The 19658-nt window shown below is 38.2% G+C and overlaps 1 protein-coding gene across 1 annotated transcript in view; it reads left to right on the top strand.

Moving 5' to 3' along the window:
- The window catches only part of PLCB4 (phospholipase C beta 4), a 415887-nt gene that overhangs the window by 354501 nt on the left and 41728 nt on the right, over positions 1-19658 (top strand). The window contains 4 exon segments of the mRNA XM_036826365.1: positions 935-986; positions 8882-8984; positions 11024-11188; positions 13979-14183. Of these exon segments, the coding sequence (XP_036682260.1) occupies positions 935-986; positions 8882-8984; positions 11024-11188; positions 13979-14183 (525 nt within the window).

Here is a 19658-nt window from a genome sequence, read left to right on the forward strand (position 1 = left end):
TGATCGAAAGGTCCTATGACTTGCATCCCTTTGGCATGAATGTGACCTAACTGTGTTTCCCACCCCTTGGTGACGCTACCTCAGTGATCAGGAGCTGGATTCAGATTTCTGCTCAACATCCTTATCAGTTCTCACTCTGCTAAACTATGACCAGGTACCAGCACAACCCTGGAGTGTTTCTAACAGAGGCAAAGTAAGATTAAAAGGCACTGCTGATTTTATTTACTTAAAAAGGGGTCAAGTTTTATTCTTTGTTGTCAGTGACTCCGTTATACGGATTAAAGGATCCAAAGGCAGCTTATGATCTAGGTCAGCTTATGTTGTATTCTATAATGTTAGGTTTAATCACAGCACTTTGAGAAGAAAAAAAAATCCATCAGCTACCCATTTCTTTTGCGGATGAAAAGAAAGAAGATTGTGTTTGCCTGCAAGAGAAAAACCATAAGCCATGCCCTGCCTCTAGACCCCACTAGAAGAATTCTCCTGAAGTCACCTTAAGTCAATTTTTACATGATACTTAGTTTATTTTTTATTTTAATCGAGTTTTATATTCACATGACCCTACTGGGTATGTCCAGCATACCCTTCCTCTGGGGTGGTAAGGCACATCTCCTCTAACCATTTATCAGCTTGGACAACTGTACTCTCAACACTAATTCAACAATCATATGACGCATATATTGAATCCAAATTTTAAAGCATTGCCAACATGATCTCTATGAACACAGATTTTTTTGTTTAGTTTAAACACAAGGTCATTTCAACATGGAAGAGAGAGTTGTATGCCTTAAACAGACCCAGAAATACCTTGTGGTGTTAAAAAAAGACCTTTCAGCCAGGGATCAGTATCTGATTTCCGTTGTTTGAAATCACCCCATCAAGATCTTCTTTGTCCGAGAAGACGAGATGCTAAATTATTTTTGTCTCTTAACAGATTTAGCGATGCAATTGAATCAGGGAAAATTTGAGTATAATGGATCGTGCGGGTAAGTAATATGATTTAAACTGTGGTCACTGTGTTCCATACTACAGCTGTAATGAAACCGTGTCATTTTTAATTAGGAGCTGCTGAATTTAAGCTGGGTTTGAGGGATGGGATAGAAACAAATGAAATCCCCAGGTAAATTACATCTGCAACATACATTCTTCACAGGACCCCTGTTTTAATAAGCAGATTTAAAAAAAAAATTAACGACTAGTTAAGCAGTTTATTATACACACTCTAGAGTTTAGTGCTCTCACTTTAAATTCAGTAGCAGAGGTTTTTATAGCTAGGACAGATAATGAATCTGCTCATTTGGACATCAGTGGTAGACAAAGACATTAAATATGTGTATTTTACATATGACCTAGAGAGGAATGAAGTTGGTTTAATATATTATGAAGTCCTAGGTGTCAAGTGGAATTTATTTCAGCTAGGAAGAAGGCTTTGTCCTCTTTTTATGGACATGTTTTGCATGTCTTGTAAATAGCAGTTACCAAAAAATAACACTATAAATGTTGTTCCAGTTACTTAAATAGAGCTCCCTAAAATCTGCAAACCAAGTAGTGAAATAGGAAATGTTCATTTCATTGAAACACTGAAAGGTTAAATGAAAATATGAAGTTAACATTCTATACACATGAAAAAAAACTGTGTGGCCATTTTTTTTCTCCACGCAAATGTCCCCAAGCAGCACTGCAGGTAAATAATCACAAACCACTGCCCAGAGACCTCTAGACTAATCCAATAGAGTACTGTCTCATCCCAACATGCTACTGTCAGGATGTTCGTGGCTTCCCTGGTTGGATATTTAATTTCCAGCACTAAAAACAGTCAAGATAAAATTTTCAGCAAGTACAGTTTCAAAATGCCCACTCCCACCTCTTCCTGCCCGCCAGTTCACCTACACCCACGGGTGACAACACTGTTACCCAAATCAGGATATTGCAGCTTACAGGATATTTGCCTCTACTGTGTATTTTGAAAGAAATAAAAACTGTACACCTTAAACTAATACAATTTTATATTTCAATTATATCTCAATAAAACAGGGGGAAAAAGAAAATTATGGGTCAGAAGAAAACAGCTAAATAGACATTTCAGAGGTTTTTTTTTTTTTTGTTTTTTTTTTTTTTATAAGCTACTTTGTTATTTAGTGCAAAGTGTTCAGAACCAGAAGATTGTGTAGGTAAATTGATGGGTGGACCCCCAGTGGAGGCTTAGGCAATGAGACCCCAGGGACAGCTGTGACGCAGGGGGTAAAAGCCCTCGGCTCCAGCCTGACCCGGGTTTGAGCCCTGGGTGCGCCACATGCTGTTGTTGCCCTGGGCAGGTGTGTCAGACCCTAAACCTCAATTTCCTGCTGATAAAATGAAGCTGGTAATGTCTGCCACCCTGGGTTTGCTGTGACAGCTCAGTGGGTTTGAACTGAGTCTATTTGAAGTACTTCATGAACTTCAGATTTCTGCGAAAAAGTGAGGTTGCAAAAACACTTAAGCCCATGTGGCCGATCACAGGCAGGAATCACACAAGATTAACTGAGCGGTCTGCTCACACCAGGCCTGTAAGGAGCCCAAGAGACAGCCCTCATGGTTCACACCTGGCTGTGCTCACTTCCTGAAACTTCCTGTGGCTCACAGATGCCAAAGGAGCTTTGCCTTTCCCCTCAGCTGTTTGATGGCTTGTCCTGCCCTGACATGGGGAGGGGAGTTGTTTCCACGTAAAAGGGGTCCCAGTGTTACTGAGCCAAACTTGGGTCTGCTCGCCCACACGCAGTAAAGTCAGTCTACTGACACCACGTTGTGGTGAAGGAAAGTGCAGCGTTTATTGTAAGGCCCTATACAAGGAGAACGGGTGGCTAGTGCTCTAAAACCCCTGAACTCCCTGAAGGGTTTCAGCAAAGCATTTTCAAAGGCCAGATGATGGGCGGGGGGAGGGTGTCACAGGGCACACACAATTGGGCTTGTGCACAGTTCTCTGATTGGTTGATGGTGAGGTAACAGGGCAGTGTCACAGGGGTTCATATTATCAATCCTTAGGCTCCAGTAGGTCTGGGGGCCACGTGCAAGTAATTAATTTCTTCCATTTGGTGGTGGTTTTAGCATCTGAAAAACTCAGGAAATATGCATCAGATACTATTATCTAGGTACTTCAGAGAGGAGATAAGGCAGAGGATGTAGCGGAGAAGTCTGTCCCAAGAAGGCCCCATAGGGTCCTGCTCTGTTACACCAACAGGAGTTCTACGCCTTCACTATGTTTCTTTTCAGGAGTTTCTGATTTGCCATAGTTCACATGCTCAGTGTCTCACCTTCCACACCACTGTGTATTTTAAAATATGTTCATGAGCAAGGATGGTGCTACATTAGCCTGAATTCTGTGCTCATGTGTTTGAGGTGATGTGACCAAAAGCCGAAGTCCCATCAGGGGGACTAAAAAATATAATTGTTCCTTGGGGCAGCCTGACTACAAGAGACGTTAACAGTATTGTTCAGTCTCGTGTCCCCCAGCCCCTTCCCTTTTCCCCACACCCAGCCTGGAGGAAGAGGTTGTCACCAACAGGGCAGAGAGAGGCAATCTTTCTCAAGAGTGTGCTGTGCCCCTGAGGAGTCATAGCTGGTGGAGATGGGCCAACCACTGAGCAAGGGCATCTGAGGCACCCGATGGCTTTCACTGCACTACCCTTGTCATTCTCCTGCCCACCTGTAAGGACTTTTAAAAAATCCTTGTGGATTGAGTTACTTGTAGTGAGCTGGATGGACCTAGAGTCTGTTATACAGAGTGAAGTAAGTCATAAAGAGAAAAACAAATACCATATGCTAACACATATATATGGAATCTAAAAAAGAAAAAATGGTTCTGAAGAACCTAGGGGCAGGACAGGAATAGAGACGCAGATGTAGACAATGGACTTGAGGACACGAGGAGGGGGAAGGGTAAGCTGGGACAAAGTCAGAGAGTGGCATGGACATACATACACTACCAAATGTAAAATAGGTAGCTAGTGGGAAGCAGCCGCATAGCACAGGGAGATCAGCTCAGTGCTTTGTGACCACCTAGAGGGGCGGGATAGGGAGGGTGGGAGGAAGATGCAAGAGGGAAGAGATATGGGGATATATGTTTATGTATAGTTGATTCACTTTGTTAAACAGCAGAAACTAACATACCATTGTAAAGCAATTATACTCCAATAAAGATGTTAAAAAAATTAAAATAAATAAAAAATTTAAAAATCCTTGTGGGCTGTGTCTGAGGGCTGTGTTTCTGTACAGAGACATTCTGTGCCTTTTAGGCCTGCAGTGGCACAAACCCCACCCCCATAAAGCCAGGGCTCCAGCTTCTGCTTCCCCATCTATGCCCAGGGTCCCTGGACCTACACAGCCTCCAGGTCTGTGAGTGACAGTCTCTGCCACCTTAGGCCCAAAATAGACACTTGTTCAAGACAAGCTGGCTAAGTGTCACCCCCAAGCCAGGGATCCTGTCAGACTTCTGTAGCCAAATCCAGCCTCTGTACCCTGACACCGAATTAAATCTCGAGGCGGAGTTTTGGGTGAAGTAGAAAAGAGTAGCTTTATTGCTTTGCCAGGCAAAGGGGGCCACACTGGGCTAATGCCCTCAAAATTGTGTGTCCTAACCCAGAGGGGGTAGTGAGGAGTTTTATAGAAATGGTTCAAAGAGGGTGTGATCAGCTCGTGGATATTCTTCTGATTGATTGGTGGTAATTGGGAGTCAGCATCATCAACCTCTTGGTTCCAACCGGTCTGGGGTCTGGTACTTGCGGGCAGCATACAGTTAACTTCTCCCACCTGGTGCGGGTTCAGTAACTGCAAAACAGCTCAAAGATATTGTTTTGTGTATCCCTTGAGGGAGGATCAGGACCTTGCCCCAAGGCTGCACTATTGTTTCTTGACTGTTCTTCCTTTGTCTCCGCATTTCCTCCCTTCCCTGATTAGCAACTGTTTGAACCTGCTCATTGGAACTCAGGAAAGGTGGTGGAGGCTGAATGAAGCCTATTTCCTACAAACAAAAAATGGGGGGCACAGAAAGGCTTTTGTGCCCAGGAGCCCCACAGGGTCCTGCTCGGTATCACTTCTACACAGTCTCTTTTATTTTTTAAGTATATAAATGAACACATTACACTAGCAAGCTGCCAACTTTGGGGAATCGGACTTGGATTTCTTGCCGTTTTCTCCTGACATTTTTTATTTTGGATCACGCTCTCACAGATTAGTTTTTTTCTAAGCAGGTCTGAGAGCAGCAGGGAATGTGGAAGAATGTTTTTGGTACTGAAACATCATCAATAGGACATTTCTCTGTTTTTGGTGAGAAGGGGCTCCTGACCCTTCAGAAATGACTGAGGGGCACCACAGGGAGTCCTGAATCTCTACAGCCACTGCCCTAGGACGTATGACTACAGTCCTTTATGGACCCTGAGTCACACCTTTAGCAGAAGGCAGATTCCCTCATTTCACACAACTGGAATCCAAATACTGCCTCCATGTGAAAGCCAGAGCCATGATCCATGACCTCACCTCACAGCTGATGTCTGATGCTTGGCCAGGCAAAGCTAGTAGGCTTCCCTTGGAGAAGTGTGTGTAGAATTGTATTCACTCATCTACTTCCCATCCTAAGTCTTGAGTTTTTGCTGTATCATCTTATTTTCCAATGGTTAACACTTGCCACAAAAAAGGTCCAAGTCTAAAACTCTATAATCATAGAAAACAATATCTTCTATGCAGAGACCTTGTATTGATATATTAATATTATGGGTTGCATTCTATTGGAGACAGGTAAATGTTCAAAGTCATCTTTAATATTTGAACTATTCTATAAACTCTCTATATCCTTGATTTAAAAGTCAGTGTTGTCCTCGGGTTTTTTATTGATTATTATATCCAAGTGGAATGTGGGCTTGTTTTTTAACACTTTTTTGTTCAGACTTTGAAGATAGCAAAGAATGGCAACTTTGTCAAAACCAAAAAAACATGACTTTAAACTTTCCTTTAAGGAAAAATAGTATGCCTTGGGATTCCTTTTTGGTTGTATTTTAAAAGATAGTAATAAATTTGACATCATCTAGAGTTGAAACTAGTAAAAGTTATACTCCTAAGGAATACAAAAGATTTGATCCCAAATTGTGATTCTTTTACATCTAAAAGCAAACCTAGAGTTTTGGGGAAAGTGTTCTTATTTTCCTTTATATACTGATCACATTAGTGTGGAATTTTCTTATCTATGGTTATAGTCATTCCTAACAAAAAATATTTCTTTTAGAGAGATGAAGTTCTTTAACACAAGTTTCAGGAAAGTTATGGAATCTAGCCAAGGTGTGATTCTGTGACCATACACAGTGGGGATAAGGGGCAGACAGTGCTGGAGATCAATTTTAAAACATTTTAGTCATACAAAAAAGAAAACTCATACCCTTTAGCTATCACCTTCCAACATCCCCTGCCCCCATCCCAGCATTAAGCAACCACTAATCTACACAGTCACTATATTTTTGCCTGTTCTGCACATTTCATGTAAATGGATTCATATAATAAGTGACCTTTTATGACTGTCTTGTTTCACTTAGCATAATGGTTTCAAGGTTCACCTATGTTGTAGTGTGTATCAGTACTTTATTTCTTTTTATTTCTGAATAATTTTCCATTATATGGATATACCTCATATTGTATATCCATTCATCTTTTGATGGACATTTGGATTGTTTCTATCTTTTGGTTATTACAGATAATGCCACTATGAACATTCATGTACAAGTTTCTGTATGGACAGATGTTTTCACTTTTCTTGGGTATATACCTAAGTGTAGAATCGCTGGGTCATATGGTAGCTCTATGTTTAACTGTTTGAGAAACTACAGACTGTTTTCCAAAGTGGCTGCAACATTTTACATTCCCACCAGCAATGTCGTATGAAGGCTCCAATTTTTCCATCTCCTCGTCCGTAGTTACTATTATCTGACTTTTTTTTTTTTATTGTAGCCAACCTAGTGTGTGTGCAGTGGTATCTTATTGTGGTACTGGTTTGCGTTTCTCTGATGACTCATGATATTAAGCATCTTTTCAAGTGCTTGCCGGCCATTTGTATATCTTATTTGGAGAACTGTCTATTCAAATAATTTGCCCATTTTTTAACTGGGTTATTTGTTCTTCATATATTTTAGATACAAGCCTCTTATCAGGTAAATGATTTGCAAATATTTTCCTCATTCTATGACTAGTCTTTTCACTTTCTTGAGAGTGTTCTTTGAAGTGTAAAAGTCTTTATGATGAAGTGAAGTTTATGTATTGATATTTTTGCTTGTTGCTTGTGCTTTTGTTGTTATGTCTAAGAATCCATTGTCAAATTCCAAGTCACAAAGATTTATCCCTAAGTCTTCTTCTAAGAGTTTTATAGTTATAGCTTTTACTTTTAGGTCTTTGATCCATTTTGAGTTAATTTTTGTTTATGACGTAAAAGAAGGGACTAATTTTATTCTTTTGCATGTGGCTATCCAGTTGTCCTAGCATCATTTGTTTAAAGACTATTCTTTCCCTCACTGATTAGTCTTGGCATCCTTGTCAAAAATCAGTTGAGCATAGATATGAATTTATTTTTGGACTCCCAATTTTATCTCATTGATTTATATATCTTTTTGCCAGCACCAAGATGCTTAGGTTATTGTTGATTTGTAGAAAGTTTTGAAGTTGAGAAGTATGAGACCTCCTACTTTGTTCTTCTTTATCAAGAATGTTTGGGGAATTCTTGGTCCTTGAGTTTCCAATTGAATTTTAGGATCAACTTGTCAATTTCTATAAAGAAGCCAGCTGGGATTTTGATAGGGATTGTATTGAATCTGTATATCAGTTTGGGGACTAGCGTCATCTTAACAATATTAAGCCTTCTGATCCATGAACACAAGATATCTTTCCATTTATTTAGTTCTTTTAAAATTTTCTTCAACAATGTTTTGTGGTTTTCCAAGTATATGTACTTATTTTGTTAAATGTATTCCTAAGTATTTTATTCTTTTAGGTTCTGTTATAAATGGAATTGTTTACTTAATTTCATTTTTGGATTGTTCATTGCTTGGTGCATAGAAATAAAATTGATTTTTATATATTGATTTTGTACCCTGTAAGCTTGCTGAACTCGTTTATTAGTTCAAATAGCTTTTTAGTGGATTCTTTAGGATTTTCTATATATAAGATCATATCATCTGAGAATAGAAATAGTATTAAATACTTCTTTCCAGTCTGGATGCCTTTTTATTTCATTTTCTTACCTAATTAACCTGGCTAGAATTGGAGAAATAATAACATCTTTATCTTCACCTACCTCTAACTGAAACTTTACATTTCCTTCGATTATGAAAATAGATAACAATCTACAGTAATGTTAGTGGTACCTCTGACTCTGACACCAATATAAATCACAGATATCTCATTAATTTTGTTAGAGATCTCTCAAAATATTTTTATGATTATCAGCACTTTGAAACTATGTAGTTATCAAACTTGCCATTATATCCCATAATTTAATACATTAATTCAAACAATAAATAATATCACATATTTCCTATATTTTGATAACTATAGCTCATTTAGTTGATTTTTCATTATTATTTTGTGCATGTAAGAACATAAACAATTTCCAGAGAAGATGGTAGTGTCAGGAAGTCATAGATGTCCCAGAGCCTGGAATCTAGAGAACATTTGCTCTTCCTTGCTCCTCATTAGGATTATCCAGAGGGCAGGGATATTCTCTTCAGTCCTTGAGATCCTCTACCTAACAGCCTAGCTCCTAAGTTAGAAATGGGGATAAATAAGTATTCAGTATCTTGAATAGTGGTTTTCTTAGTCTTTATAAAAGTAACTAACAAAATAAACTCCTTCTGCACTTTTGTCCCATCAGGTACCTTCTCAAACCAGATTTCATGAGACGGCCTGATCGAACATTTGATCCCTTCTCTGAAACGCCTGTTGATGGGGTTATTGCAGCCACTTGCTCAGTGCAGGTAAGGTGCTTGCTTTTCACAGAATAGTATAAATGTATATGCAGGTGGTCTTGGAAAAGTCTTAAGAAATTACAACTAAAATGTTTAATGTTGGGACTTCCCTGGTGGTCCAGTGGTTAAGACTCCATGCTCCCAATGCCTGGAACTAGATCCCACATGCCGCAACTAAGAACCCGCATGCCCACTAAGACCCGGTGCAGCCAAATTAAAACAAACAAAAAAAATTAATGTCAAGTTGCAAGATCCGTGTGTGGCTCTCAACTTTGATTTTAAATTCTTACTTTTTTTCTTGAGAAACATGTTTTTCTACTAGTGACATTATTAGCTGCTTTTAATGAAAAACACCAGATCAAAAAGTATCTAGGAGAGGCTGTGGAGCAACGGGAACTCTTGGCCATTGATGGTGGGAATGCAAAATGATAAAACCACTTTGGAAAACAGTTTGGCAGTTTCTTACAAAACTCAACATACTCTTACCATATGATCCAGCAAGTTGTATTCCTTGTTATTTATCCAAATGAATTGAAAACTTATGTCCACACAAAAACTTAACAGGGATGTTTTTAGCAGCTTTATTCATACTTGACAAAATTTTGAAAGTAACCGAGGTGCCATTTAGTAGATGAATGGATAAATAATCAGTGGCACATCCAGACAGTGGAATATTATTTAGCTCTAAAAAGAAATGAGCTACTGAGTCATGAAAAAACATGGATGAAATTTAAATGTACCTTACTAAGTGAAAGAAGCCAGTCTGAAAAAGTGACACACTGTATGATTGCAACTATATGACATTCCAGAAAAAGGCAAAACTATGGAGATGGTAAAAAAGATCAGGAGTTGGGGGGAGGGATTAGCAGGCAGAGCACAAGGGATTTTAGGGCAGTGAAACTATTCTGTAAGATACTACAATGGTAGATACGTGTCATTATACATTTTTCCAAATCCATAGAATGTACAACACCAAGAGTAAACCCTAAATGTAAACTATGGACTTTGGGTGATAACGAAGTGTCAATGTAGGTTCACTGATTGTAACGAGTATACTACTGTGGTGCGATACACATAGTGGGGGAAGTGGTGGGTGTGGGGACAGGGTTATATGAGAACTCTGTACTTTCTTCTCAACTTTGCTGTGAAACAAAAACAGCTATAAAAAATAAAGCTTATTAATGAAAAGATATCTACTATATGATTTCACTTATACTAAATTCTAGAAAATGCAAACTAATGTATAGTAACAGAAAGTAAATCAGTTGTTTCCTCTAGACAGAGATGGAAGAAGGGATGGATTACAAAAGGGCACAAAGGAACTTTGGGAGTTGTTGGAAATATTTATTGTCTTAATTGTGGTGATAGTTTTACAGATGTGCTCATGTGTAAAAACTGATCTCATTGTACACTTTAAACATGTACAGTTTATTTTATGTCAGTTATACCTCGAAAAACTGTTTCACAATTATTAGCTATTAGATAACGTGAAAAAACCTAATAAATGGCTGTAGTCATTTGGAAAATAAATGACAAATAGTCTCTCCATAGCTTTAAAATAGATAAAATTTAATACTGGTCTTTACAAAAAATAACACTGTCTTATATGAAGATTGTCAACATCAGTTTAGCATTGCTTTTCTTTCTGTGTGTCTCAAGACTTTTGAAAGAATTCAGTAAAAGTGTGGCGTGACAGAATTTCAGAGCTATGAAGTGACCTTAGGGCATATTTGAATCCATTGCTTCACTTCATAGGTGTGGGCACTTAGGTGAAGATGCTGTGGACAGTATTTTTTTGTAATAGATGATTCATGTATAGTTCTCTCTTTCTTTTTCTAGGCAGTTCTCAGAGGCAAAACTGATAGAATAGAATAGTTTTTTGCATATAGTGCTTGCTCAACCATGTTTTAGTTTAATAAGGAATGAATACATTATTTCCATAGATAATTAAAATTTCTAAAGATGAACAGAGAATCTCTTCCTTCCAGATTATTCTTTGCTACTGATGATTACACTGACTTTACTTCTCTCTCATCCTATTTCTATAGGTCATATCAGGTCAGTTCTTATCAGATAAAAAAATTGGCACATACGTAGAAGTGGATATGTATGGGTTGCCCACCGACACTATCCGGAAGGAATTCCGAACACGCATGGTGATGAACAATGGACTCAATCCAGTTTACAATGAAGAATCATTTGTATTTCGGAAGGTAGGGTATTTTCACTGTGTCAGACTCACTCTGCTAAGTTGGGAACCACATTTTAGTGTAGAGGTACTACATGATATAGGGACAGTTATTCAATGCTAGATGTCTTCTTCTAATGCATGAGTTCTGCAGCCATCATATGATTGTTGTTTCAGTTTGTCCCTGTCCTCCTCTTGGCTCTCCTTCCTCCTTGGAGGAGCCCACTTCCCACATGGCAGTGCCCAAGCTCCAGGTTAGCAGGCTACTCAGAGGGAGCCCCACAGGTGGGCAGCATCACATGTGGGAGAGCTCTTCTCTGCCCTGGTGGCAGCTGGTGACTTGCACTGTTCCTTTAGCCAAGAGGATGGGTAGGATGTTGCACCTAGACTGAGGCCAATAAATGTCCTTAAATGGGTCAGTTGGTATTGTCCTGTGCCTCCAGAAAGTGTGGTCCCCATTGCTACCCACAGGTCCTGTGTGTCATGTGCTGTTTTTGTCTTTTTGGTTTTTATCTCCTTATTATACCTTGATCCTAAGACCAATCAGTCATTCTCTGTAATGATGCAGTTTTTAATCTTGTAACCATTTTCTTTTAATTTGTTTTATTTATTTTTTTTGGCTGTGTTGGGTCTTCTTTTCTACGTACAGGCTTTCTCTATTTGCGGCGACTGGGGTCTACTCTTTGTTACGGTGCGCAGGCTTCTCATTGCAATGGCTTCTCTTGTTGTGGAGCACGGGCTCTAGGCACGCGGGCTTCAGTAGTTGTGGCTCACAGGCTCTAGAGCGCAGGCTCGGTAGTTGTGGTGCATGGGCTTAGTTGCTCCGCGGCATGTGAGATCTTCCTGGACCAGGGCTTGAACCCGTGTCCCCTGCATTGGCAAGTGGATTCTTAACCAGTGAACCATCGGGGAGGCCCTTAATCTTGTAACCATTTTTTTCCAGTTGTTTCTCTTTCATCAATGGAAGATGTGTTGAAAAATCCATGCATTGGCAGTGTTATCTCAAAAATGCCTGTGTTTCTTTCTCACTTGTTCTGTCATCCAACCAAAATGCTTTCTTGCTTCTTCTTCAGGCACAGGTTCTCCAAGTGTTGCATGACATACGTATGTCATGCAACACAGATAATCAGCTTTTTATCTTAACAAAAATAGGGATTATCAACTTCAGAGTTGGCTAACCTGTTTACAGAAAGCATATTACAGAAGATCAATATAGTTCAATAAATCAAGCCATTTTGACATGTAGGCACTCCCTGTTATGTGAATACCATTATCCATGAAACACCCTCCCCGCATTTTCACCTTCTCTTCTACAATCAGAGTGTAGTGTGAATTGCATACACAGCTGTGATGCGTCTTCTTTTTCTTCCCATGTTTTTCAATTTGTTATAGCTGGATCTGTTGTCAGTATGGTCAGTGTTTTGGAGCATAATGAATAATCCCTACACACATTTCTAGAAATTCAGAAAGTTGGCTTCAGGCATTGTTTTAGATGCATAGGGAAATATCAAACTTGGTTTTTCATGCAGTATTACTGGCCCCAGAAACAAGATGCCAATTTTGGGTCCTTCCCTGTTCTTCAGAAGTTACAATACATTGCCTTTCATTGATACCAAGTGCTTTAACTTTATTTTCCTTCTTGCTGGTATTGTTTTTGTTCATTGCGCTAATCTCACAAGGTAAGCCCCCATTCACCACGTGAGGAACAACATAGTGACTGAAGTTGGATGCATTTCATCTTGGTTTCTCCTGTTCATCTTCATGAAGTTGGAATTAAATTATAACCTCTAGGCATAAATAAGCAGCCAGTTCATTGTCTAGCTTTAGACATAGTGCTCAAATCAGATGAGATATCTTAGCAGCTCATAGCCAATAAATAGGCATTCTTGATTAAAAAACATCAGATTTTTTTTTTTTGTCATGTTGCTCTTTAATATCTGAATAGGGCTTCTGCTATCTGAACTCAGATGTTATGGCCATGTATTCGGTTTGGGGATGGCAAGAGTAGATGTCTTGGATATATGTTAATGTTGTTTTTGTTTTGTTGTTTTGTTGTTTTGTTTTGTTTTTGTTTGTTTGTTTTGTTTTGTTTGTTGTGCTGCACAGCTTGCAGGATCTTAGTTCCCTGACCAGGGATCGAACCTGGGCCCTTGGCAGTGAGAGCACAGAGTGCAAACCACTGGACTGCCAGGGAATTCCCTATGTTAATGCTTCTAGCTGCCCCATCTTACTCTATTTAATATCCCAAAATGTGTTAAAAACTGAGGTGTGCAAGGAAAAGGGGAAATCTAAATTTATATCTAGATTGTCTTTTACACATGAGGTGTTTCTTCAAAGATACTTTCCATATACTTAAAAACAGAGCTTGATGTCAGAAGCAGCCCAGGTAGTAGAGAGATCACAGGATTAGAAATCAGGAACCCCAGTATCCAGGCCCAGCTGTCACTGACCAACTCTGACATAAAGGAAAGTCAGTTTATTTCTCAGGGTCTCCTTTTGCTCATCCATTACATGGGTGGGACGGGGAAAGATGCCAAGGGTTGGAGTAGTCATCTTTCACATCCATTCATTCCATCTAAAATTTTCAGGAAATGATTTCCAGGAAATGAATTCCAACCTGTTCCAATTGCCTTTCTCAATGGTTTGGGCATTGTAGCTTATACAGTATGCTTTAAGAATGCAAATTGACCATTGGCTTATTTTCACCATAAAGGAGCCTTTCAGAACAGTATGAATATACTACAGATTCCTAGAGTTGTAATTCTTGGGAGCTGTGTTCCAAAAAGCAACGAAAAGTACCATTTCTTGTTTGCAGGTGATCCTCCCTGACCTGGCAGTCTTGAGAATTGCAGTGTATGATGACAACAACAAGCTGATTGGCCAGAGGATTCTGCCACTGGATGGCCTCCAGGCAGGCTATCGACACATTTCTCTTCGAAATGAGGGAAATAAACCTTTATCACTGCCAACAATTTTCTGCAATATTGTTCTTAAAACATATGTGCCTGATGGATTTGGAGGTAAGTTAAACTTTTAGAATTTTTTTTTTTGTGTGTGTGTGTATATATATATATATTTCCCCCTAAATTGCACGATTATAAGCTATTTCAACAATTGTTTAAAAAAGTCTTTTGCTGACAATGCTGCCAACTCCTATAGTATTGAAGAAATCAGGGATAATTAGTAACCTCAGGTTTCCTAGTAAGAAATGAAAGGGCAAGTCTAGATTATCTTTAAGGTTCTTTCTTATTTTAAAATACTGTAATTTTATGTTGTTTTTCAATTTTCACAAATACATTTGTGAAAAATATATTTACACCATCACTCAAAGTGGAGAAAGACATGAATGATGTAAAACCTTAGATATCTTGTCAATTGGTTTCACTAAAAAGATTTAAATTGAACTCAACTATCAACATGCCTGGATTTTTTTTTTTCCGAATCACAGGAGAGTTCATCTTCGCACAAAATCCAGTCATCAGTCCATAAAAGACCACCTTTGGTTATACTAAGGAAATCAATGGCAAGAATCAAAAGTTGGACAAAGTCATAGGATTTTGCTTAAACCCAAACATATTAATTTTTTATAACCCCCAAGTGTGCCAAGAACATTAAAAGAAAACAAAGATCCTCTATATTTTCAGAGTCTATTGAACCAGGAAACAGTACACAAAGTACATCAAATTAACAAGGGTTCAAGTCCTGACTCTCCACTGCTAGCTGAGTGACCATGAGACAGTGACATCACCTTTCAAACCCCTCATTTCCTGGCCTGTAGAGTAAAGGTACCACTACTGTCTCCCTCATAGCATCCTTATGAAGTGTGTGCTCATCATTACAGTATATAACATAACAAGGCATATATGCACACACATGTATCTGGCTCTAGATGAAGATCTAGTTTCTATGCTATACTGGAACACATCACAGTCTTGTTTGGGGAACTTTAGGTTATTTTGTTGTGTGTTTTTAACAATGCAGACTTCTCTGGAGGGCAGATTTTCTGCAACTAACGCTCAACGTTAACAACCTGATTGCAGGTTCAAAAAGTAAAGTCAGCCACGAGGATTTTTCAGTTGCGAAATCAAGAGTAAAGATTCCTTCCTCCTTCCCTTTGTTTTTCGTGGAAAAGGAAGTCTATTAGAAACTGCAACACAGAGTAACAGATATGAGCACATGGAGGAGTCTGGGACGGGGTGCTGTGGGGCTGGGTAAACGGGTCAGAAAAGAGCCAGGGAGATCTGCGTGGGTGTTGAGGAGCATGTGATGGCCACGGGGCATCAGCAGATGGATTAAATCAGGTTCCACATACTTGCACTTAGGAAGCAGGCAGTGCGTAATACCTAATACATTTTAAAGATAGTTGTATAAACAAATATGTTGGAAGATTTAAAGGTTTTGCCTTTACATGTGTTCCTTTTCAAATGAAACTCTAATTTATTCCAGGGAAATGGGCTGTTTGAATAGAAAAGGAAAAGGTATAGTTTGTTGAGCTCCTACTTTGTGCCAAGCACGTTACATAGAGTCCAGAAATGTGAAACTGTTCAGAATGGATGTGAACATATGTAGGTGTATGCTGAAGAAATATCTGTGTTTATCATGTGGCTTATTACTAGTGTCAATATTTATGTAAGTATTGATTCAAATCTCCAAAAATCATCTTGCAAGTGTTCTTTCCTAACAATGTCATTGTAGTATTTCTATCAGAAGCATCAGAAATTTCTCTACTACGTTATCCTTGATGGGATTCTGCAGTTGACATCTTAACCTCAGATGTGACATTCGAAGACTGTTTTTTTCAGAATTATCAGTCATTTCTTTTATATGTGAAGAAACCGAGGGCAGACATTATGAGGGTTTATTTAAGGGACTTACCTGAAAGTAACAAAATAAGAATATGAGAACTTTTTCCACATTTCTGATCTTCTTTACAGCCTCTTGATTTCCAAAATGCATTTGTATTTTATCTGCTTAACTAACCAACCACATTCAGATCTGAACATTTATGTACTGAGCCAGCACATTAGGAAATCTACAGAGTCTCTGTTGCCTAGAACATTGATATTTGTTGATTCTACAGGAAAGAGTTCAAAATGAAATTCTACACCACTGCACTCCAGCATTTTCTGGGGAAAAAAGAAGAAAGTGGTCGATATACATCATCAGATTTTTATGTGGCTAAAGAGAGATAATATGAATTCATATTCATTCCACAAATGTGTTTAGCAGGTTTTATTCTGTAAAAGGCAAAGTAGGTACAATATGTATCAGAAAAAGATTCTGACAACATAAAAAATTTTTAAAGGGTCATTCATAAATCCACTGCCCAGAGGGAACTCTGTTACCATATTGGTCCCTTTACCTCCAATCTCATTTCTTCTCTTTATTTTTAATAAAATTGAATCTTACTATGCATACTCAGTTGGATTCATATTTCAGAGACTTAATTTTTTTTCACATAATGGAGAGTATTTTCTCCATGTCATGAATTATTCTTATTGGCTAGATGAGATTCCATTTTATGTATTCTATAATTTATCATGTTATTGAAATATTGAAGTCATTTCTATTTTTCTTTCTTATAAACAATATTGCATCTAAGAACCCTAAATGTAAAGCTTTGGAAATATTCGTGATTGTTTCCTGAAGAAGAATTCTTTGAAATGGATTTGTTGCATCAAAGTGTGTATGCATATTTAAAGCTTTAGATACAGGTTGACAAATAACCCATCAGCAGTGTATGAGCCATAACTTTTGTTAGCATTTACTAGTTTAAAAAGTAAAAATGGTATACCATTCATGTATTCATTTAAGATATTTTTTCTCAAAGGAATAGATATTTTCAACAATTATTTAGTACCTACTCTATGAATAGCCTGAGTAAGAGATGTAAAGTTGAAAAAGTCATGTACACTTAACCTCAAGAATTTTCCAACCTTGTACTCATATACATTTTCGTAAGCAGGCATATATGTATACATAGATAAGTGTAACCTGTTCTATAAATGCCCCAAGGGCAGTAGCCAGATGGTATTTGGAGCATTGAACCAAGGAGTGATTAATCAGAGTAGGGAGGTTTCAGTAGCTGTCTGGGCCTTGAAAGATGCATAATACATCACAGCAGAGAGGTAGACTGGATTTCTCTCCAGATAGGGAAGCAGCCCAGGCCAAGGCTTTGATAAGGAAAGTGCTGGACTTACTGATTCATTCTGAAGAAGCTGATATACAGTGTGTTTGGCGTTAAAACTGAAAAGATCTGGTTCCTGTTTGAGGATGTGTCCTCAAAACCTAGTGTTAGTCAGCAAGAACAGTGTGCTGTTCCTTTTGAATAGTTTGGGCACCTTTAGGAAAATATTCTCATTGTCAGGGCACTAAGTAATTTGGTAAATTATGTCTTCTCGGCTTTTAGGTGGGTCAATTTGTCTAAAATCACTCCATAATTTTAGATCCAGTTACAGAAGTAAGACCTCTTAGGCCTAACCAAGCTAAGTAAGTCCCAGCTTTTAGAGTCCACCAAATACTTACCCTAGGAATTATTTTTTTAATCAGATTGTTAAAAGCAAACAATTTTTTAAATTATACTGCAGTGGCATACAGCATTATTTGTATAAAGAAGATTAGAAACAGCCTAATCCATCGCTAGGGATTGGTTAAATACATTACAGCCATTCTATAGAATACTGTGTTAATAGCCATTAAAAATAATAACTTGGCTCTCAGTATTTGAACATAGGAATATGACAGTGATATATTGCTGCGTGAAAAAATAAATTGCAAAACAATCTCATTATTATTTACAAAAAGCCTTATAACTCTCTGTTTATACTTGTACATAAAATGCATAAAAAATTCTAGAAGGATACATACCTAACATTAATAGTGTAACCACTATCTGAGAGTAGGAGTGAAGGTTTAGTGGAGCTTCCCCATGATATTGGACAGCATCCAGGAACATCACAGAGAATTCCCTGTCCAGTGTGGCAGGACTCCACTTATTACTTCTGGACTGTGGTAGTGGCATCTCATCATTTCAAATCACGTATTTACAATTATGAGTCAGATTGAGCTCATTTTGTATTTTTTTTTTGTCACATATTCCTGTGCCTGCAAAATACTCTAGTGCCTTTGGTTTGGTTTTATTTTGTTTTAAATTGGGCTGTTCCTCTTTTTCTTAAGTAATTGTTTAAATCAAATTTTAATTTACTCATAAGATCTCTTCCTATTAATTTCCAAAGTGGTCTCATATACATTTTAATGTCTAGATAAAGTTCTATGAATGTAATGGTTGGAGATTCAAAGACTGTCTATTTTTCTTGGCCCGATAGAATGCTATTTCATTGAGGCCACATAACAGGTACGTAAGAACACTGACAGAGCCCCGTTGCTGTCTAACCTTGGATGACTTAGCATAACATTTTGTTTTAGTGTCCTCATTGCAGCTCAGGGATAACAGTAGTACCCTCCTCATAAGTGAAGATCAAATGAGCTCTTGGAATAGTACCTGACCATAGCAGCCCTCCATTAATTTTTTTTTTCATTTTATTTATTTCTAATGAGTTAAAGAAAACTCAGTTGGTTCTATTTTCTTCTCCCTAACTTTACCCTTTAATTGGCTGCAGTAAGTTATTTTGTCATAAGTAATTCATCATCCTAGGAAAAATCTCTTAATCCTGGGCTTACTAAGAAGCTTCAGAATTCTAATGTATTAGTAATGTTACCATGATTGTCTTTAAGCACCAGCAACTCTGTATTCTACATGATTTTTAAAGGTATTTTAAATCTCAGTAATGTCAGGTGGGTGGTATCATTTTATAGCAATAAGAAAAATGTCCTTAAATGGCTTTTCCAAGTTAAGGCAGTTCTTTAGGGAGGGCTTGGGCTTTTGCAGGAGCCTCTGGTCACTTATTTATTGGGCTTCTGTGCTATGAGGTCACCATATGATGATGAATCTCTACTGATGAGGCAACTAGGTACTTCTGCAATTACTCAAAATACTTCTACTTTCTTGCATGCAGTACTCTTTAGATGCCTTGAACTCTGAGCTGACCCATTCCCTCTGGAACGGGAGATAGGTCCAGAACCAGTATTTTCCACCCTGACCCTCTTGCACTCCTGTGAGTTCCCTGTTTTCATTCCTCACCCCCTCGGGAGACAGAGGCAGGGAATTCCACTTTTCCTTCTCGTTACTATAACAACTCCCAAGATACACAAAGAGATAAGCAAACAAAGATGATTCTGGAAGATTCTGAACTCTTCATAGATCTTTCTGTTCCTGAGCTGCCTAGATGTAAAGTATCTCTGGGCTGAAGAACAGAGATGAAGTCTCTCAGCTCTCAGAAACTAAACTTGAACGTGAAAAAAAAAAATGGTAACATTTAGAAGAAGAATGACTAGGCATGAATCAAGCCTGAGTTTAATTTTTTGTAATATTAGTTTTCTATTGAACATAGAGTAAAACAGTCCTCTCGTTCACTTCCACACACACACACACACAC

The sequence above is a fragment of the Balaenoptera musculus genome, chromosome 15, assembly GCF_009873245.2.
Source record: "Balaenoptera musculus isolate JJ_BM4_2016_0621 chromosome 15, mBalMus1.pri.v3, whole genome shotgun sequence".
NCBI lineage: Eukaryota > Metazoa > Chordata > Mammalia > Artiodactyla > Balaenopteridae > Balaenoptera > Balaenoptera musculus.